The 22383-nt window shown below is 46.7% G+C and overlaps 1 protein-coding gene across 2 annotated transcripts in view; it reads left to right on the top strand.

Annotated features, from left to right (window-relative positions):
- The window catches only part of LOC135828645 (lysophospholipid acyltransferase 5-like), a 42463-nt gene that overhangs the window by 8987 nt on the left and 11093 nt on the right, over positions 1–22383 (top strand). Inside the window, exons 1-9 of one of the 2 annotated variants that reach the window (XM_065341067.1) lie at positions 8537–8730; positions 8858–8916; positions 11454–11502; positions 17338–17450; positions 17954–18047; positions 18553–18590; positions 19689–19748; positions 19874–19921; positions 20626–20699. In XM_065341067.1, the coding sequence (XP_065197139.1) occupies positions 8652–8730; positions 8858–8916; positions 11454–11502; positions 17338–17450; positions 17954–18047; positions 18553–18590; positions 19689–19748; positions 19874–19921; positions 20626–20699 (614 nt within the window). In that variant the 5' untranslated portion in view covers positions 8537–8651. Of the gene's footprint in view, positions 1–8536; positions 8731–8857; positions 8917–11453; positions 11503–17337; positions 17451–17953; positions 18048–18552; positions 18591–19688; positions 19749–19873; positions 19922–20625; positions 20700–22383 lie in introns of those variants that run through there. The other variant, XM_065341076.1, reaches the window with a different exon arrangement.

Here is a 22383-nt window from a genome sequence, read left to right on the forward strand (position 1 = left end):
ATGTCAGATGATCTGTACTGCCATGGCCGATGGTGTTCACTGGAAGATGTTGGGTTGGGCCATTGAGCCCTCTTGCAATATGCTGTTGCAGCCTGAAGGCACTGAAAACGTTCGAATGCTGATCTGCTTTCAAGCGTAGAATGTCCCATTGTGTGCATTACACATTTGCATAATTATGTTTTGTACTGGAGTGTGAATGTGCGGCAAGGGCGTGCACATGTAAGTATATCGCACTGGAAACAGCCTAAGAGTTCACGTGGTATGTGATAAGTACACTTTTGGAAAGTGCGTGCACAGTCGAATCATGTAATGTTAAAACAGCCTTCGTGCTCCTCCCTGAATGGCTACGCAAGTAGAAATCTCCGGCTTCCTTTGCTTCTTTTTGCTTGAGCTGGCATGGTGGTCGTAGAGTTGGAATTTGTCAAGTATGATAACAATCGTTGTTTGGTCTAGAGACAAGAATGCATTTGGATATTTGTCCCAGGACTGCATGGCTTCCCTAACTGCACGTTGAATGCCATAGATGATTATTGTTCGGTTCAAGAAAGGACCCGTGGGTCTGTCTGGCTATTGTGAGCTCTCGCTAGTCCATTTCCATAGCACTTGCTCTGGATTCCCTCGCTGGAATACCGTAAAAGGCCCTGCATACGCCCACCCTCCGTGTACACGCCCAGTCAGGGGAAGACAACACTTTTGTTTCAAAATAGCGCCCATACCCAGGTATGCCGGAAACACCAGTACATGTACAGGTACTGATACCCAATACTTACTGCTATCCCTATTCCAAGTGTACGCCCGGTTCCAAAATAACGCCCGTGCCCTTGTATACACCCAGGAAATCGAGGCTGCTATTCTACACGCCCGGGGGGCTATACACGGGCTTTTACGGTATTCTCCGGTATAGACCAAGAAGTTTAGAAAACCTACTGGTGATATTAGTATGTTATACTAGTTTCTCCGCACTGTACCGCAGCTTTTGTTATCACACACATGTGGGTTATATAGTTTATCTACAATCCAGCATGATGTTCTTCCAAGAACGCCCCCGACCTAGGCCCTCGGAACGACGTTCTTGGGTGTGCAACATCACTTATAGTTCTAAATCTTAGAATTTAGCGCAGGATTTTAGTGATCACGGTTTCAAATGCATGTCATTGCACTCCACCTTTGGGATAAAAGCTTGTCATAAGAGAAGAGCAGACTTAAATAGGCATCTTGTACGCATGATTTCTAAAATGTAACGTCCCTGCCGAAGAGCGTTCTTCCATACTACAGTAGAGTCGAGCGTCCAAGAACGTTGTGTCCAAGAGGTTAGCCCGGGGTGTTCTTATTTTTCAGCTGTCCGGCTATGCTCTTATAGCATGTTCTTAGAAACAAACATGTTAGCATCATATGTATCCCGAAAGCTGCCGGATAACCAACACCCCCATTCTTTTAAACTTTAGGCGGTGGCGTTCTTACCGTACTTCCACACATATAAGCGCATGTGCTTATGTCCGAATATAAGCGCACCCCTCAATTATAAGCGCATGTGCTTATATGTGAACACTATTGGTGAAAAGGCGGGAGCGAAATATACCACTAAGTGGTGTGATGACACCATTGTTTAGGACACAGACAAACCTGTATTGCGCATATAAGCGCATGGGCTTCTACCCGAACATGTTTACACAGCCAAAGATCTTTTTTGCAGCAAATTTTCGCTTATAAGCGCATGCGCTTATATGTGGGGAAGTACGGTAGCATTTCAGGCTGGCCATTCTTGGTCAACACGTTCTTCGGTGCCCGTGTAGCACTGCACATGAAATACAGCTACTACAACTCTAGTAATATAGTCTTATTATAGATTGCCGATTATCCGAATGATTGATTGACTTGATTGTCCAAACTGCTCAGGCTGCATGGCAGCAGGCTGTCATCAACATGCATCCCATGATAATTTCGAGGAGCTGGAGTGTGTGCCAAAAAGAATGAGAAATGAAAGTATGCATGAGGAAATGAGTATGTTTTAGATGAGTGTTTTCCCACGCCCTTATCCGAACATACATGCACTCGATCGCCATAACCCCTGGAGATGACTCCATGCAAAGAGGAGTGCAGACCATCAGAGCCCACAAGTACTCCCAGGTCCCGAAGCTTTCGTCTCAACAAAGAATCATAATCGACGACTTGTAATGAACTACATTTTGGTGGTATTATACCGTACTTGTTTACATTCAATTTAGGAATGAGTTTAAAGCATGAGAACTATCCACAGCAGACATTCTCACTGTTCGGAGTTGCCAAAAAAGTGGTGCATGTACAAATCAGGGATGGGTACAATACCAACATCTGAGGTGAGTCTATCAGGAAAGTGAATGTCGTCCACTCTATAAAATGGGGTCCCTCAAGAAAGATGTGATTTTGCAGCCATGGACGTTTCCAGCCAGGTGACTGTATATACAGTGATCTAAGTTATGCACAGCTTGACATGAATGATTGGCTGGACACGTCGAAGAGAAGGAAGAGAGAAACCAACCTTACACCACCCTGAGCTGAGTGTAGTGGCCCAAAACAACAAACTAATTCTGTGTGGCCTTAGAGGAGCTGGGCAAGAGGTGTACAGTGAATTAAACAATACAGTAAACGTGTGAGAAGTGACAAGACTGAGTATGATACACTGTGCCAGCACAGTGCACATACTAGTGCAACTGTTGGCGTAGTTACAGTTAGCCCAAGCAGGTCACTCGATTGTAGATACACAGAGCGCATTCTACATCATACAAAACATGTTGAGCTAGGCAGCAGTGGCTGGCATTTACGACATGCACCAATGCCAATGCGCGGCTTGAGCAAATATTACAAGTCTCGGAACACCCATACTCCATTTTAGAGACAGAACAAGGCGATGAGTAAGCACCAAAGGATTATACGAATAGCGACCAGGCAATAATTCAGGCCACTGCTGCTAATCAAGGACTAGCTACAAGTACTAGTATGTTGTCAGTGTACCCTGAAACGATGCAATCACAGCGAATGTGATACATGCACATCATGTTGCCTGGTTCTTGGTTTAAAGTTGTATCCTCAATGCTTGAAGTTTGTGGGGTCCCTCCAGCTTCTCAGAGTCCTGCACAAAAAAGATAAAAGCAAGTGCAGGTAGAATAATAGTAAGCTCACATAAAACCTCTTAGTCTTGCTAACGAATTTCGTGATTAAATCCACACCATGGGAACGGGGCTACAGGAACAACCATAATAATGCAAAAAGGCAACTTTAGCTGATCATATTTTTGGCAGCAACACTATACTGTTTGTATAGGAGAGTTGGCTTGGTGCATTCATGCCAAATGCACTCCCTGTAGTATTGTATTACTGTACTTCATCATTTTACTTGGGCATTCATTCCCAGTAGCCCCAATGTCTTCTAACAGAGTGCGCAAGGTACTGCATATTCGGCACATATTTTATTTTCGGCTATTGTCGGCCTGTGCATTTTAATTCGGAAAGTGGTGGGCATCACGCAACTGAATTGCAAATAAAAGGGGGTTTGTCAACTGACAACCGCATACTTTTTCGACATCACTAATAAAAGAATTTTTCGTCCAGCGCATGCGCCAAGAGTGAATAGCAACTGAATAGAGCGGTTGTCATTTGACAATCCCCTTTTATTTACTAGAGGAAACGCAAAAGGTAACAAGATTACGTAACCAAAGGTGAGAAGGCACTGAACGAACTGTCAACCTACGAATACAACCTCAGTGCAACAATGTGCTCTTTCTGCTTACACAAGCAGAAAGAGAAAGAGCACGTTGTTGCCCTGAGGTTGTATTCGTAGGTTGACACTTCGTTCAGTGCCTTCTCCCCTTTTATTTACTGGGCATTTGTAGCCTAAAATTTGTTTTGCAAGGTTCAATGTGACAGTGTATGCAGGCATCAGCAGTACAGGCTGAAATTTCAATGTGGCCGAGATGTGTTTTTGCCCTGGGGAGGCTGCAATTTAAAAGCACCGAAAATTTGCATACTTTACAACACAGTACTGAGCATGCGGTGAGCTGATGACGAAATGAATTGGAGGTACTAATAATGCTAAGGGATTCGGGGGCGCATCAAAGGGGTCAGCACCAAGGAATGGGAAAGATTTGTGCCCAGTTCAGGCATGTATATTGGGTATAGAACGGAAATTATTGGCTTAGCCTCGGGCGACTCCTACCAGTATTGCCACCAATGGCCCATGGCTGCTGATCTCTGTGATAGAAATGAGACGTGTATGTGAAACCAAAATATGGCTTTTCAAGATGAACTGTAAGACATGTTATTATAACGAGTCGCAAATTTAACGATTGTCCAAAATTCATAGGTTAACGAGCAGATATGTTAACGATCTTGCAGTATTCTGCCATATCCACACACAGCATATATGAAGCAGTACGGACTCAACGGATCTTATTATAACGAAGAAATGTCATCCGTTAAAACGTTAGATTTGCTTCCTCATTATATACAATCATGTCTTACAGTATGTGCATTTTGTGAAGATCTGATGTAAGTCATTAGGGACACCTTGTTGGGTCTTGCCAACATTCAATTATTATGATGTTCATATCTATGCAATAACGTTGATGGAATTATCAGCAAGAATCAATAACCCCAAGAGTATGCAGCTTTGTACATGGAGTCTGCCACAACACGTTGACCAAAGTACATGAACCTAGACACGAGCTGGGAAATCAGCTGAGCTGCTGCGTCATTTATGATCTGCTATAGTTTCCACAGTCTCCATGGAGGTTTTTCTTGGAGACGTCGAATCTACAGTATTAGGTGTGAAACTTTTGTACTAAACCGCAGGAGATAGAATCTATCCAGCTCGGACATCATTTCACTACGTACGGAAGGAAGTACGCCGATCAAAGCTTGCTACACTCAGGAGATAGAATCTATCCAGCTCGGACAACATTTCACTACGTACGGAAGGAAGTACGCCGATCAAAGCTTGCTACACTCCCGTTTAGTCAACTTAACGGCCCAAATAATGCTTGGGTCATGAACTCATCGCTGTTGGTCTTTCGAGGGTGCCTGACAATGGTTGTTAATGCACAGCACCAGCCGGGCCAAATGACAAGATCAGAGACATAGATCTTCCTACGAAGTAGTTCAATTGCTGAAACGTGACTTCTGCAAACGTTATGTAGCAAAAGGAACTGTACTACGGCACTACACGCCATTCACAACAATCAAAAAAGGCCCACTTGACAAAACAGAATTTCATCAACGGAGCCCCGTGATTTTTTCTTCTGTACATAAGTTATGCATTATGGAGTCATAGCATAAGGGAGACGGCACGGTAGACTTTCAGCCTAAATCATAACAAGGGCCAGCCGGGCAGCTCAAAAGAGAGTGCTATGCACTATTGGCAGAGTGGTATACATGAATAGAGAGTGACCACCCAGTGCGTGAAGCTTTTCGTGTCACCCTAGAAAATTTCACAAATTAATAATGTGGGTTCAACCCCGGGCTGCCAGTGACAGTTGCCCTTACTGCCTTAGGGGCAAGTGCGATACAAACATGTTGGCATATAGCATCGCTTGACTGACCCATGCTTGGGGCCAGTGGGTCAAGTCCGCGATCACGAGTTGCATAAACCACAGATCATGTAGAATCTCCATGGATCCAATCTGTGTACTGTAAAAGCAGAAATTTTCGGTGGTGTAATATTTTCGGAATTCTCCAAAATCGGCGGTTCGGTGGAGGGAAATAATAATTGTCGGTAATACCCGCTTTCCAGGTAAGGGTGCTAGTACTGGTGCATTTTTGCGGTAAAAATTGTCGGCACCGAAGTTACCGAAAATAAAACACCACTGAAAATTTCTGCTTTTACAGTACATCATTTTGGGTATCATGATCTCGTGTTGTTTCCTTGGGTGCTACGACTCCCTGACATGCATTGATCCATGGCACGGTATGATTTGGGCGATTTCAGCCAATCAGTAGACGTTCTGAGAGGGGTATATTCAACGATACACCCCGCTCAGTTCACATGGGTCGCGCCAAGAATGAATATTGGGAGGAGTCTTGGGAAAGTGCCCTGGGAGAAATGGATTGCACCATTGTATACATGTACTGCATTCCCCATAATTTCCTCGTGCTACGTCCTCGGGAAAATATTGAACATATACCCTTCATATACTCATAGAATAATCCAAACGTATCTGCAGTCAACCACGGGTATAACAACCCACGGATAGTGACACTATCTTCAGACCTAGTAACAATATAGCCGTATATTTTCAACCCTGTGAATGACGACAACTCCCAAATAGCAACACTTTTCTCATGCCCGATCAAGGGTCGTTCGTTACTGGCAAAGTTAGCTGGGCATCATGTCATGTAGTCATTATTACTTCAGGCAGGGACAATGAAATACCCCCGCCCCTATTCCTGCAGAGGGAACAGTGCTGTGTCCAGGTCCACATGCAGCATGGAGGTGCTAGTAAGTCACTGGCATATTTTCTCTTGTGGATCGATGAATAGGGCGTGACAATGCTTCCATAGTGGTGGTGGTGGTGGTGGTGGTAGTGGCGGGAGCATACTGCACTGCAGGGCATTACAGCACTGGCATACTATTATTTTCTCTTGCAGCCGTGCAGGACAATGCTTCTATAGTGGTGGTCACGGTGGTGGTGGTGGTGGTCACGGTGGTGGTGGTGGTGGTCACGGTGGTGGTGGTGGTGGTCACGGTGGTGGTGGTGGTCACGGTGGTGGTGGTGGTCACGGTGGTGGTGGTGGTCACGGCAGTGGTGGTGGTCACGGCGGTGGTGGTGGTCACGGTGGTGGTGGTGGTCACGGTGGTGGTGGTGGTGGTGGTCACGGTGGTGGTGGTGGTGGTCACGGTGGTGGTGGTGGTCACAGTGGTGGTGGTGGTCACGGCAGTGGTGGTGGTCACGGCGGTGGTGGTGGTCACGGCGGTGGTGGTGGTCACGGCGGTGGTGGTGGTCACGGTGGTGGTGGTGGTCACGGTGGTGGTTGTGGTCACGGTGGTGGTGGTGTTCAAGGTGGTGGTGGTGGTCACGGTGGTGGTGGTGGTCACGGTGGTGGTGGTGGTCACGGTGGTGGTGGTGGTGGTGGTGTTCACGGTGGTGGTGGTGGTCACAGTGGTGGTGGTGGTCACGGTGGTGGTGGTGGTGGTCATGGTGGTGGTGGTGGTGGTCACGGTGGTGGTGGTGGTGGTCACGGTGGTGGTGGTGGTGGTCACGGTGGTGGTGGTGGTCACGGTGGTAGTGGTGGTCACGGTGGTGGTGGTGGTCACGGTGGTGGTGGTGGTAACGGTGGTGGTGGTGGTCACGGTGGTGGTGGTGGTGGTGGTGGTGGTGGTCACGGTGGTGGTGGTGGTCACGGTGGTGGTGGTGGTCACAGTGGTGGTGGTGGTGGTGGTGGTGGTGGTGGTGGTCACGGTGGTGGTGGTGGTGGTGGTGGTGGTGGTCATGGTGGTGGTGGTGGTGGTGGTCATGGTGGTGGTGGTGCTGCTGCTGCTGGTGGTGGTGGCGGTGCTGGTAGTTGCGGTGGTGGGAGCATTCTGCACTGCAGGGCATTAAAGCAAGCTCGATTGTGCATGCATGGTGGCGGTGGGAAAGAGAAGCCAAGGAAAGTGTGTACAATATTTTTGTTGAAAGCACGAGAATTCAAAGAAAGCTGGCTGCTTCCTCTATTTCCATGATCGGCCAGTGCCTGCAGCACGAACATTACATTGTATTACACGTATGTGCATAGACAGACAAATAAACACTAACCTGAGCATGGGTGCCGCTTGTATTCGTTGTCAGGAAAGTGAAAGTACGAACGAAGGAGAAGAAGATTGTTGACCATGGCGAACAACTGCATATCCAGAAGGCACACGGCTTGCCAGAATGGGTCGGCTACATCTTCGGTAATTTTCTATCCTAACAACATTCAGCTTCGAGGTCAAGGACGACGGCATTTTTGGAAGGAAATTTCGAATTTTGGAGAAGAAGCTTGCTTTCCGAAAAATGTTCCTTTCACGCAAGGCAGCATGCCAGGTCAGGCGTGTGAACCAGGTGAACTGTGTCGGCAGATCGACGTTTACGTTCCAGGCCGACAGTTTTTGACCAAGCCGTGAATCGCCCTCGCTCTGACTCGCCCGGCTACGAAGGAGTAATTTTACAACTCTTCAGGCCAGCTACAGGCCTCCGATGCAGAGCTGCAAGTGACGGATATCGGTCATTTGCAGCCACTACTTTCAGCCTCCTGGTCGTTGCAATCGGATACATAATATACCTCCTATCTAGGACATCACCAGGACTGGTATCGGATCTGTCTTGATACCGGTATGGAACACACCGGCCGGTACTGCAGTGTACTCGTAGACCCAGTCCGGTAGACCCAGGGAGTCAGTCGACTCCCTGGGTAGACCATACACGGAATACTTTTGATATGGCGTGATGCTGATCGACTGCGTACCGTACCATGATGCGCATATTTATGCGTGTTGTTGGATGCCGAGATATTCGAGAAGACGTCGGTGCAATGCCAAAGTTCATGGAGTTGAATATTTCGTAGTTTCTTGCTGATGTGATCGCGGTAAAGCCTTGTTGCCTATTTAGCAGCCTGCAAGTTGCAAGAGGTCGTTGAAGGGAATAGGGCTTGTCCGTGACAACAATGGGGTTTATTTCGGATTTGGCTGCCTCTACTGGGCAGAATGAGCAAGCTTTGCTGCTTCTCGTCACATTAGTCTGCGGTATGTTACATTTGTATTTTCATACAATCATTTTCTGAATTCAATTATTTCAGTCAAGCGAAATGTTGTATGTAATCTGTATGACAGACTTTTTGATTGGGTTCTTGCGTTTGTCGATATGCCACAGTATTCCCCATTGCGCTGTTCCATCGGTTTTTCCTCTACCGCACAAACCCAACACTCCAGGTACGTTCAGTTGTCACCCCGGATGCCTCACGTACAGCTATTCAATGAAGGAAACCCACTACAATTGTAGACAGGCAATCCACCCAAATTTCTAATTGGGGTCCTTCCACAACCAACGTTAGCCCAGCCCAAATCCAAAAGGATTTTACTCTGCGTCAGGTGGATTCTGTATTTTGCGTGTGTTGCCTTGTTAAAAATGTGTGAATCACGTCACAAGATTATAGTACTGTCCGAAATACTCATGCAGTGGGAATCTATCGATATTTGCACGTAGAGCCAATACTGTACCGTAAAAGGCCGTGTATAGGCCCCGGGCGTATAGAATAGCAGCCTCGATTTCCTGGGCGTATACAAGGGCATGGGCATTATTTTGGAACCGGTCGTATACTTGGAATAGGGATAGCAGTAAGTATAGGGTATCAGTACCTGTACATGTACTGGTGTTGCCGGCATACCTGGGCATATACATGGGCATGGGCGCTATTTTGAAACAAAAGTGTTGACTTCCCCTGACTGGACGTGTACACGGAGGGTGGGTGTATTTTCGAGTGGGCGTATACAGGGGCTTTTACGGTATTAAAACTATAAAGGCAGTGCTACCAACCTTCCGTTTTTCCGTATTTGTACGGAAAATCACTCCTTCATCCGCTCTACGGAATTCGAGCAAAAATGGTACGGAAAATTGAAGAGGTTCAATCAGCGATGTAGAAGCATATCTAGCGCAAGCTGAGCCGAATATCCTTGTCTCAAAGCAAGTGTATGCCTTGCTACGACTACAGTCAGTCTGTCTACATGCTGCACAAGAAAAATCATGTCGTGGTACAAGTCACACATGTTTTGCACTAGCGAATCCAGCCACCGACACGTGCTGTGAGTGTCAAAAAAAGTTGAAACACATTACCAGCAATGCACACAGCAGTTCATATTGGCAGTGCGCAAGAACACCGCAAAGTACGGAAAATCGGAAGTTGCAGTGCCCCAAACAGACCCGGTTGGTTGGCAGCTTTGTAAAAGGACTATCTGTAGGCTCAATATTCCACATACTAATTTATGTGTATACAGTGTACTGGTGACTTCATCACAAGGCTAGTTCGCAGGATAGCACGCCCTCAAAATGCAGACTATATTCAATGCATAGCTAACTCCTTAAGAATTCTGGCTCGTTGCGATGTTGGCCATCGATGGATCCCTACCTGATTTTTGACTGCATTTAAATACCCCTTCCAAAATTTAATAAAATATGTACACGAGAGAGAGAGAGAGAGGGGAAGCTGTGTTGCAACTCTGAGTTCACGTTGTCACGATCATCTTGCAACAGATGGCTCTAAAAACAGGCAGCCTGAACATATAAGAGGTAGCAAGGTGAGAAATACTGAGGGGGAACCATAGCGTACGAGTCTGGTGCAGGCGGGAAGTTGCTAAGTCTTTAGACAAAAAAATAAATATGTAGATATTCATAAGGTGGAGGGAGTTGGAACACTGGTGTTTTTTTATCGAATTGAACATCGTGGCCTTCTCCTCCCACCCCCACCCCTTCTACTTTGTATACTGATACCGAAGTTACCTGGAAACCAAAGTTACGGGCACTTTGGTCCACCGGGGCTAGTTTTAGTGGAAGTATTACAGACAAAAACATGGTCTGCAGAAAAGCGTTTCTCTACCTGATACTATCTTTCCATCTTTCTCTCTGATTCTCTCTCTCTCTCTCTCTCTCTCTCTCTCTCTCTCTCTCTCTCTCTCTCTCTCTCTCTCTCTCTCTCTCTCTCTCTCTCTCTCTCTCTCTCTCTCTCTCTCTCTCTCTCTCTCTCTCTCTCTCTCTCTCTCTCTCTCTCTCTCTCTCTCTCTCTCTTCCCCCCCCCCATCACATTCTAAACCGAGAGGCAATGATGCTCTATTGAGTATTGAAGCCCAGCCACCCCCCCCCCTCCCCACCATCCGCTTGCGCCCACGTTCGCACACGTGTGTGCATAGTGTGTTGTGATCTATCATGTTAATAGGGAGGTTCCGGAGTACGATTTTTTATACCTCGTTTTCGAGCAGTGAAATGTTCCGGAGTACGGAACTTATGTGTTTGCCGTCATTGCCTAGGTTACGATCGCAAACACGTCACATTCCCGCGCTATGCCTTTGCATTTTGAAAATTTGTACCGAAATCAAAACTTCCCGCGGAAAATCGATGTTTCTCGTACCAAATTTGTACGCGAAAAATCTTTCTGCACCCGATGACGCAAAATCTCCATACGAAACATGGTTCGTGTGAAAGCCAGTCCACACGGATTCTCCGTGCCGAAAAATCGTATGGAGCACGCCTGGAAAAAATCCGTAGCGCCCACACGGATTTTGGCACGGAAAATCGTACCCCGGAACCTCTCTAATAACATTGCTGCTATTGTCAACTGTGAAGCAGTGATGAAATTACAACAGCAACGATGACCATGTGTGCACGTGTAAATGCAACACTCGTTTATACTAAGTATGTTGCTGTTTGTGTTGCTGCTGCTGGTGGTGGTGCCGTGTTTGTTGCCGGTCTTGTTCAGCATGTATATGGGATTGTTGCGGGAGTGGCGCTGACCTCCATCGTGTTTGGTAAGTGCTGTAACTATCTCTATTAAATTTTGCTCCTGAAGACTCTGCTATTGAAGGAAATACCAATTGCCACTGCACGATTTTGTGATATAAACGTGATTGACACACACGTATACACCCACTCATACATCCACGTATACACCCACGTGTACACCCACGTATACACCCACTCATACATCCACGTATACGATACACCCACTCATGCATCCACGTTGACGGTATTGTAAACCGATAAACGTTTGCGTCGGTTTTAGTTCGTGATTTGTGAGCACAGGCAAATTTGCACCTGGAGATGTTTGCGATGTTTGTGGAGTCGATTTCCTCGGTTTCTTTACTACAGTCCATTTCAAAACTATAGACGCGTACCTAGGCAAAAACCGTTATGCCAGCATCTATACCACATAAAATCTGTGATCACTTTGTGCATAAATTTTTCCAAATTGGGCGTCTGTTATCCAATCCTTTAGAAACTATATGAGAGTAATTGTGGAGCGATCCTGAGCAATATTCCGAAAACTATTCTCAAAAGTTTCCAGCCAAATTTGAAATATTTCAAAAACCCTACGCGTCTATAGTTTTGAAATGCACTGTACAGTTCTACGTTTTGTGCCGGCTTACTTTTGCGAGCACACATCCATGGCGAAAACCGCGAATGATTCCAGATTGCAAAGGTTTCCGGGTTTACAGTACTAGTATCCTACACCGCTTGCTTATCCACGCTGGACTCTAAACTACATGTAGATAATATTATACTAAACCGAGATATTCCTAAGGTTGAGGGAGTTGAAAACGGGGAGAGTCTTATGAAAACTGACTGAACCGAGAAGACAACAATCCAATGGAGAATATCAGTAATATGAGCTGTTGAAGTATGTGGGTACAGTGAGATAATGTATGAGCTGTTGAAGTATGTGGGTACAGTGAGATAATGTATGAGCTGTTGAAGTATGTGGGTACAGTGAGATAATGTATGAGCTGTTGAAGTATGTGGGTACAGCGAGGGCTGCATGCAACCAGCATGTGAGGATACACAGGAGGTGTGAGTTTGGAAGTCTGTTGAACAGTGGCTTCTGGGATGATGACTACACCTTAGCTTAGTGGTAGAGCATCGTGGGCCATACGTGAGAGTCCCTGGTTGTGGCGATCGATTTTATTTCACACCTTTCCCGTTTCTACTCCTTCAAACTTAATATTATTTTACCAAGTCGCATTGCAGCGCAAATTGGGTTGTTGCAGAACGGTTTTTCGCGACTGTCATCAGACTATATTCTGTAGCGAAACAGTCCCCAATGGAAGTCCTGATATTCAAATGTGGCTTAATTCGAACTTACGAGTACTCCTTATTTTAGAAGTTTCTTCCAGCACCGATTTCTATCAATACAATACCCACATAACAATTCTGATAATTGGAACCTCAAATTGGGCGTCACAGAATCCACTTAGGCCACACCAAGTTTTTTCATTGTTTCTCGTCACCGCGCGCGTACCTTTCTTGAGGATTGGACCAAAAAAAAAAATCTCGCGTCCCGGTAAACACGCATAAAAAGGCGTTGTAAAAGTACGCGCGGCGTCAAATCTGGAGTGCAGTGCTAGTGCACGAACCGAAGGACGACTTTTGCACCGTGTATGTACGCATACCGGTAGTTCAAGTACCACACCACCACACGACCTGGTCGTCTTCTTTGCTACACACAGTTCCGGTACAAGTCAAGACAGTGCATGACAGTGCACCGTTTTGGACTGACAGTGTTCCGGGCATCGGTAAACTTGCGCTGTATAATAACTTTGGTTTGCTTTCTTTCCTATTTAAATAACATGTAACACTGGACTTCCTCACCAGAGGCCGGTGCAGGAGCCTGGTTTTCTGGCTGTATGTTGCAATTGACTGTCACGCGTGGTGTATAGTCTGATTTTAGGTCATAAATTGGGCCTTTGTAGTGTAAATAGCAGTTTTTGTTTTTCAAACCCTATTTTGTTTTTTTTCCGCCCGCCCGCGTTCCTTTTGAGATTTTCAGGTGACGAGAAACAATGAAATAACTTGGTGTGGCCTTACATAGAAAATGCAACACCATACAAGCATGGTGATAGATGTCAATTTAAAATTGCTGCTAATGCTACAGTCAAGTCCATTACATTTTTCTGAGAGGTATATCTTCTAAACATCTGCCTCGACAATACACCAGCTACTGTCCGCTCCAGGGGTTTTGATGACCAATAGGAGACTGATTCTGTAACATTTGATGTACATAGTGTGCTGTGGGTACATGTGCGGATAATCAGAAGTTGTTCCCTGGCATTTTGGGGTTTGAATTATCAGGATTCCACCTGTACTGCACTGCTGTGCTTGGGTTGTCAGTAGTTTGCATTGCTGTACTGTAGCTGAGCACTTGTACGTTGTCACTGGCATTGCTGCCTGCACATGCTAAGTGCCTTCTGTCATCACCTTGCTTTGCATTCTGAAAAGAGCAACATAACCAGATGTAGAATGAAGATTTGTTAAGAATCAGTCTCCTATTGGTCATCAAAACCCCTGGAGCGGACGGTAGCTGGTGTATTATCGGGGCAGACGTTTTGAAAATATGCCTCTCAGAAATGGACTTGACTGTAGTATTAGCAGCAATTTTAAATTGACATCTATCACCATGCGTGTATTGTGTTGCACCGGGAACAGCTGCAGTGGCTTGCTTTGCACTGGTATGTACCCGGTATTGGGGTCGTTAGTGGGTATGCGAAGTTTTGAAGAGGCTGGTGCTCCACACACATGCTGGGTGTTCTCCACCCTGCTGTGTGTCACACACGGGCTTTATGGATGGCAGCCTGCATGTCAACGAGGCCCGGTATTTGTTGCATGTGTGGGCTGTGACAGCTTTGCTGTTCATGATCAGGTCAGCGTGGGGTCAGCGTGTGAATACCAGTGTCACCGTGAACTCAGCATAGTATTCTGAAAAGAGGTCGGTGTCATGGGAAATGGTCTAGACTGTGGAAATTATGTGCAGGTGTGCAGACAGCACAGCCACGCGTGTTCATCTAGTTCATCTGGCATCATCCTCGTTATAACCAGGTACTGGGGGTCCCGAGTGGCTATTTTATCACCTCCTTGTATGCTGTTCTCATACCAGCTGAGCGTTTATCAGTCCCACGCCCTTCCTTGAGTGCGTTCGCATTTTGCAACTAACTGACGAAGCGGACAGTACTTCGGCACCACGCGCCCTCCAACACCCCCCCTCCCCAGATCGCATCATGTTGTCGAGAAAATGATATTACATACGTATGTAGGGCTCCCTGATCATTACTGAAGCTTGTTCATTAATATTATCTATTTTACCTTCCAAGATATTTGGACAAACTGCCCAAAAGACTAAGAGCCTGGAGTGGTTACATGGTAGTGGATGTGGTCTTCTTCGTTATCTTGGACCTTCTTGTAGTCCTTTGATCCGTGATTAGCTCTTTTACTTTGTCATGATTGATAATAGTTTTTTTATTAATTTATTTTTTTACAAAGACCACTTTTAAAATGCCAAACATGAGATGCAGCTAGAGGAAGCACGCACAACCTGAATCGTGGCAGTGGTGCTGAGGTTTAGGGAGCTCCGCCGACCTAGGGTCTTGGCTTCATGGCCACCTAGGCGCACCAAGAGTGGGTGGGGGAGGGAGAGAGAGAGAGAGAGAGAGAGAGAGAGAGAGAGAGAGAGAGAGAGAGAGAGAGAGAGAGAGAGAGAGAGAGAGAGAGAGAGAGAGAGAGAGAGAGAGAGAGAGAGAGAGAGGGAGAGGGAGAGGGAGGGAGGGAGGGAGGGAGAGAGAGAGAGAGAGGGAGAGAGAGGTTGTGAAATTTTTAAAGTAAAATAAAAGGAACATTGAAAACATGAGATGATTGGTGAGTTGACTGCAGCCTCAGCTATTTGGCCAGCAAAGTCATAATTGTTACAGTAGGCCAGCTATTACATGAACAAGGGAGCTACTGTGCCGCAACATAGAGCGAGGGAGAGTATATAAGCTAGCGAAAAAAGACACGGTCTCGGACGCGGTATGTGCACTATGGCTGAGGTGGGTGTGAGAGATCTGCTAGAGGCTCTCAGTCGCCCAGCTCCAGTGATGCAGCTGGAGGCGACGGTGGACACGGCACTTAAAGGCTTGCAGGCCCTCCAGGTGTGGGGGTCTCAGCAGCATGCTTTGGGGCAGAGCATTCCATGTCTGCACAGCGCTGGCAGGAAATGCGCGAAGACAGCTGTTTCAAACTTTGGTCGCTCGTTAACTGTTTGCATGCTTGGCTGTGCAGTAACATCGCGTTGCCGAGGACCCCGGCTCCTGGGCAGAGACGTTACGGGTTCGTCACGAGGCACTGTTTGCTCAGGGTGTAGACGCGGCCCATAGTACTCCAAGACCACGAGGAGTGCGAACACGTGCCGGCACAGTCCACCGCACTGGCCTGCTGGGCTTCCTGCACACTTTGAAACGGACACAGCTGTTTCCAGTTGCTCACCCTCCACTAGAGCTAGGCTCATGGAGTACTTTTTCTTTTTGGACTGAGCTGCCCAGCACTTTGCGCGAACAAAGACTTGAGCAGTATCAGCACTAGTTGCTACTTCCAGGTCATGGATATACCCACCAAAGAAAAACTCATTCCCACGGCAGAGGAGTGGCTTCTGAACGACAACTACATCATTGTCCTTGCTGGAAACAAGCTTGCCAGTACCGAGGAGATGGCCCAAGACTGACACAGCACCAACATGAGGAAATTTCTGGCGATCGCGACCAACCGTCCACAGGGAAACGGGCTCCTCGACACTATCAGCTGCCGGATGTTGTTTTCACTTTGGACTGCCGGCGTGCAGAGGCTTTGGTCTTGACAGCCTCCGGGTTCGCATTGTGGAAGAACGCTCTGAAGGAAAACATGGAAAGGACAAGCAACTTAGTTTTCGCTCAGTAAAAAAATCAGATCAAAAAACTACTGAGACTGAGACTGAGACCTACCGTTCAAGCAGCTGGGTCTTTGTTCCAGTGATTTTTCCGCCGTTGTCAGATAAATACTTTCTAAGATCTTTCACACGCCACGGCACTGCCGGAACATCCCGGGACATCACTCGGCTCGACTGAGGAAACTCTACGAAAAAGAAGTCGATAACCCCAAGGGACGCTCCCTGAAAAAGCCTGTCATTTGTGTCAAAACAAGCAAAAAGGCATCGCACAGCGAGGTGGCTTGCCCCAACCTCGTGCCCAGGCACACTATCGTGAAAAGCATCTACATGTATTCCTAGCCTGCATGGTGTAAAAATTGGGTGTATGATTGGTGTTTGTGCTATTATTATTTTTAAGCTGTACCATAATGTCAAACTGATCTTGACTGTGTGCTGATAAAGCTATGATCACTGGCCTTGTTGTGTACACACCATTGGCATTAGCAGTTCGATCCCAAACCCACTTTTGGCTGAGTTTATAAATTTTGGTTTCGAGGCTAAAGTTTGGCCAAAATCAGATTTCCGAATCTCCCCAGTCTCATCTTTTCCTCAACAGACTGTGGTGTGACGAGCAAGCTCTGTTTAAAAAACTTGTTGGTAACTTATTGCTTTTCTGTGTTTGTGTGTGTGTGTGTGTGTGTGTGTGTGTGTGTGTGTGTGTGTGTGTGTGTGTGTGTGTGTGTGTGTGTGCGCGTCTCTCTCTCTCTCTCTCTCTCTCTGTCTCTCTCTCGCTCTCTCTCACTCTCTCTCTCTCTCTCTCTCTCTCTCTCTCTCTCTCTCTCTCTCTGTCTCTCTCTCTCTGTCTCTCTTTCACATTCTCTGGCTCTCAATCTCTCGCTCGCTCTCGCTCTCTCACACACTCTCTCGCTCTCTCGCACAGGCTGGTATGACATGCTCGTGTATGCCATGAGTCCTAGCCTGGTGGTCTATGCGCTGCTCTTCATCTTTGGCCCTAGCTCCACTCTGTCCGGAGCCATCTTCTTCTCCATGCTGGTGAGTCAGCTTTCTGATAGGACTCCAGCAGAGATTGGATGCCCTGTTGTTTGTACTCTGCTACTATGAACGGCCAGTGTAGTGCTGTATTCACATGCTGTGCTGTAAGGTTTTTGCTGTTATGCCGGGTTCGTTTTTCAATTCTTTATCGTTTTATGTGTCACTTGGCTGTGTCAGTAGCAGCCTTTTGCAATTTGATAGTAGTTGATTTGTACTTAATCTTGGCTGAATTGTGTGGACGTGGATGCAGGGGTAGCTCAAAAGTGTCGATACTGGCTGGAGCAAAGAATTAGCTTGTGTTCTATTTTACACTTTACCGGCATATTCGCTTCTCGTCTGAAGGCAATGTACTCTCAATGTGCTGGCACTCCTGTGTCTGTGTGTCTCCCTCTTCCGACTCTCTTTTGCCCCATCTCCTCTCCTTCGCCCCCCCCCCCCCCCCCCCTCTTCTCTCTCACTCACTCTCTCTCTCTCTCTCTCTCTCTCCTGACTTTCCTCCCTAGACATATCTCCTCAGCTGTTACTCAGTATTCAGCAGTGAAGACTATGACATCAACTGGACCACCGCCTTCTGTGTCATGTTTCTACGCATTACCTGTAAGTGCTTCAGGGCATCTGATAAGCATGGGGGAGGGGGGGGGGGGGGGGGGGGGGTTGTCCCTATTGTGCACCACAGACAATGTTCTGTTGCTATTGCTGGCATGCCTATGTACTGGGCACGTAATGCGACCCTCACATCTGCTATGAACGGATGATGGATTCGGTCATAGCAGATGAACCTGATGAACTGACACGGTATCTAGGCCACAAGTGCGGAAAAAGGCACACGAGCTTGATCATGCTTCTCCCGAAAATGAATCGATGCACCAAATAATTCTGCTGTGGGCGAGTCGTTAGCAGCTCAAGATCGGAGTTCCACGCTCTTGGTTATGTACTCCTGCTGGGAGTAGAGAGGCTGGTCATAGATTTAGATATAAACTGCACGTAAAATGAATCTTTTTTTGGCCATTATCCAAAAGGTGATGAAATAGATTAGCGAGTTTTGCATTCCAGCTCATCATGTGCTCTGTTCTATCTTTCTCTTTCTTCATCTGTCGTTTAGCACTTGTCATGGACCTGTCCGACGGAAAGCTGCCAGAGGTAACGTAGATCAATTCCTGGTTTAAACAGTGTACCGTTGCATAGCTGCGCCAGTAGCAGACCTTACTACGTAAACTGCTCACCAGTAGCAGACCTTACTACGTAAACTGCTCACCAGTAGCAGACCTTACTACGTAAACTGCTCACCAGTAGCAGACCTTACTACGTAAACTGCTCACCAGTAGCAGACCTTACTACGTAAACTGCTCACCAGTAGCAGACCTTACTACGTAAACTGCTCACCAGTATGCAGCATGGCACAACTCTGTCTAGGGCACCCTGCCACTAGCTTATACTCACACAGTCAGATTGTACTCTCCATTGTCGCGCGTGTTTTACCCAAGAAATAGTTACAACTCAATCGGCTGTGGCAACAAACACGATTACATGTAGGCCGGCTGCACAGACTCCCTTCGCTCGGCTCTGTGCAGTTCAAGTAGTTTGCTACGCTGGTTTGTGATGTATGTACGTAATGTCGCGCATATACCGTACTTCGGCACATATAAGCGCACGGGCTTATGTCCGGACATAAGCACACGTCCCAATTACAAGCACATGTGCTTATAGGTGAGCACGATTGGCGAAACACCCGGAAGTTGAATATACTAGTAAGCATTGTGACAACACTAAACACCATTGTTTACATGTAGGACACAAGCAAACCTGTATTGCACGTATAAGCGCATGTGCTTCTACCCGGGCATGTTTACGCAGCAAAAATATTTTTGTAGCAAATTTTCGCTTATATAAGGACATGCGCTTATATTTGGAGAAGTACGGCAAGACCGTGGTTTTATATTCGAATACCGGTATGAGACCACCTCCGGTTATAACAAAATGCCCTTTTATATAGTTGAATGAAAATTACGAAACCACATGAGGATTATCATGGTTCCATTGTACTGGCATCCACCAATGATATTGCATAATTGCACAGGTACATGTCGATGACTACAGACTACAGTTTGCAGCGAGCATTGCATTTTTGATGTGTGTTTTACAATTTTTATCATTGTCTGTTTCAGCCATGGTGCGCCCATTCACAATCAACCATCATTGTTCTGTTTTTCTTTTCTTTTCGTTGTTGTGTGTGTTTAGGAGAAGCTGTCGCGTGATCAGAAACAGTTTGCTGTGCGACGCTTTCCGAATCTCCTGGAGGTGAGCCCAAGGATATTAGCTGCTCAAACACAGTACATGTAGTAGCAGAATGCTTTACTCAATGGTTTACTTCTTTTGTCCTTCTACACCATCATGGCTTCTCTTGCTTTCCTGTGTGTTTGCAGTACCTCGGCTTCGTCTGGTTCTACCCGGCCGTGCTGGTTGGTCCGACTGTAAGTTTCTCATGTCCTGAGTTATATGGATGCGGAGTCGGAGTAGACTCACTCTTATTTTCCATTCTTCCGCTGTTGGTTGCTGTGACTTTGAATGGCTGCGGAGGATATCGTTGATGTGATTGATCTGTCCAGGGTAGGCCCACCTTTTAGAATAGGACTCTGGTGATGGCCAGTTCATGCTACTGGTTCTTGAGCCAATCCGAAAGGCTACTACGAGTATCACTGAATTCTTGTGAGCACCCACAGGCCGTGTGCAGATCGTGTTGGGCTGAGCTGCATTGAAAGCATTGTGACCCTTGGCCTGGGGCCACGTCGTCTGCTTTTTGTACTGTGCAGTAGGGTTCAAAGGAAATGAGTTCTATTTGTTTCGTTCCAAAATCTCATCTTTGCGGCTTGAGAGGTTTAGTTACTTGTCACGGTTGTTTCGATGGGAACGCAGAGTATGGGCTCATGACTTAGCATCCACATGCATGCATTCATGCATGCATCCACATAGCACTCTGCAGACAAACAGGACAGACCCCAGTCTACCATATTGTTTCATGGGAACGAGTCAAGCACGAAAGCTTTCACCAGGCATAGACGAGACTCACCACGAGGCTGGTCACACCCGTCAATAAGTGACTAGATCTCCCTCGTGGCCGACATACTGCTGCTCGCCTATTTTGTGCTTTGGTATCGTTTTTCTTTCCTGCACCAAGGATAATCTTTCCAGATACTTGGCGTTCACTGAAGGACGTCTTGGTGGTGATGACAATGGACGTGTTCACTCTAGGTAAGCCCATACACTGCCCTTGCCCTGTCCTTGCCCTGTCCTTGCACTGTCTTTCCGGTCTGGGTGACTCTTGTAGGCTGCCGTGTAGCGGGAAATATCCGTACTGACATACTGTCGTATGATTTCGTACACCGTGTCCCGAAAATATAGTTCCACGCGAAAGTTTCCCCGTGCACAGACCAGGCACATACCCTGTGCAGAATTTGTTTTCCTTATGGCTCATTTGCCCTGCGTAATCACAGTTTCATGTGGCTGTATGTCCCGCTTTGCAGTCCGCTTGGGCTCATCTGCCTCTTCCTGGTCTAGATTGCACTGGACTTCTTTTTGGTATGTCTGGCTTTGTCTGGCGGCATCCGAATGCAGATGAAGTGGGTGAAATAGAACACGTGACGCCATTCATCGTCCTCGGTCATCTTTGCTCGTGTGATGTCGATGATCTCGAATAGTATTAGATGAATTCGGGTGAGATGAAACGAACGCTCTCTAAGAGGCGATTTACACGACGGCAGTGCGTCCCGCCGGGAAGACAAGCACGTGATCCCGAGAGCTTGCCGTGCTACGGGAAAAACGAAAATCGATTCACACGGCAGGATGCACATACAGTACCTGTAGTACAAAACAGACCATGGAATGCCACGGTATGCATTTCCACCCCCCGCCCCCTCATGGGACCGGGACCATACTGGGATAGCCGACGGGATACGTTCGCGCCGAAATATGAGTGCATGTGACTGTGAATCTCCACGGCAGCATCACGCACGGGATGAATCCTGCCGTCGTGTAAATCGCCTCTTACACACTGTGACAGTGTACCTTTGTCCATCAGTGTTTTGCTGCTGGATGCCAGCTGTGAGCTGTCACCAAACTTGTATTTTCTGGGGCTATACACTTATAGTCTAGTACCTGAGAGCTATACTGTCCACTTGCAAGCTGAGAATGGGTTGACAATATGAAATAATGGTGCGATGAAGGACCAAATGAAGGAACAGAACAGACCAAACACGAGTAATATACATGTATAAGGCCAAGTAAAAAAAATCCTAGTTTATCGTCCCCGCCCGCCCCATTTTTCGAGGCCGCCCGGAATTTATTTTTATTTTTTAAATCTAGAATTTTGCCAAAAAGCTTGATTTTTTACGTCGGCTAAGGCTTGAAAACACAGCTTCGTCAACATGTTCCCTTTATGACTGACTATTGGTTACTGTCCTGACTGGTTCTTTCCCTTCTGCAGCTTTCTATCATTTATCTGGTGGTCTGTGTGAACCAAACAGTATTGGGGTTTGTGTCTTATGAGTGGAGTGACAATCTGTCGATCCAAAGATTTTGCATGTAATTGTTTATGTACATGTACATATAACTGTTATAGCATTGTGTATTCCATACACTACCACTATTCTGTTGCAGATTGTTGCACATGATGTGTCATTGTTTACCAAGAACTAGGGTGCGTTTGGTTGGTACGATCTAGAACAGGATCGAACAGCTGGTGCACATGGAGCAGCCTCATGCCAACCAAACGGTATTCCAGAAACAGAGCACATTTTTGTGGAAAAATGTGCCAAACTTGGTGCATTCTTCAAAATGTGTATGGGTCACCATGGTCACTTAGTACGGTACGACGAGTCCAACCCAAAAGCGTATGCACGTGATCATTTGGGAACAAAATCGATGTTCCCGCCAGGTT

Source organism: Sycon ciliatum, chromosome 1 (genome assembly GCF_964019385.1).
Source record: "Sycon ciliatum chromosome 1, ocSycCili1.1, whole genome shotgun sequence".
Classification (NCBI taxonomy): domain Eukaryota; kingdom Metazoa; phylum Porifera; class Calcarea; order Leucosolenida; family Sycettidae; genus Sycon; species Sycon ciliatum.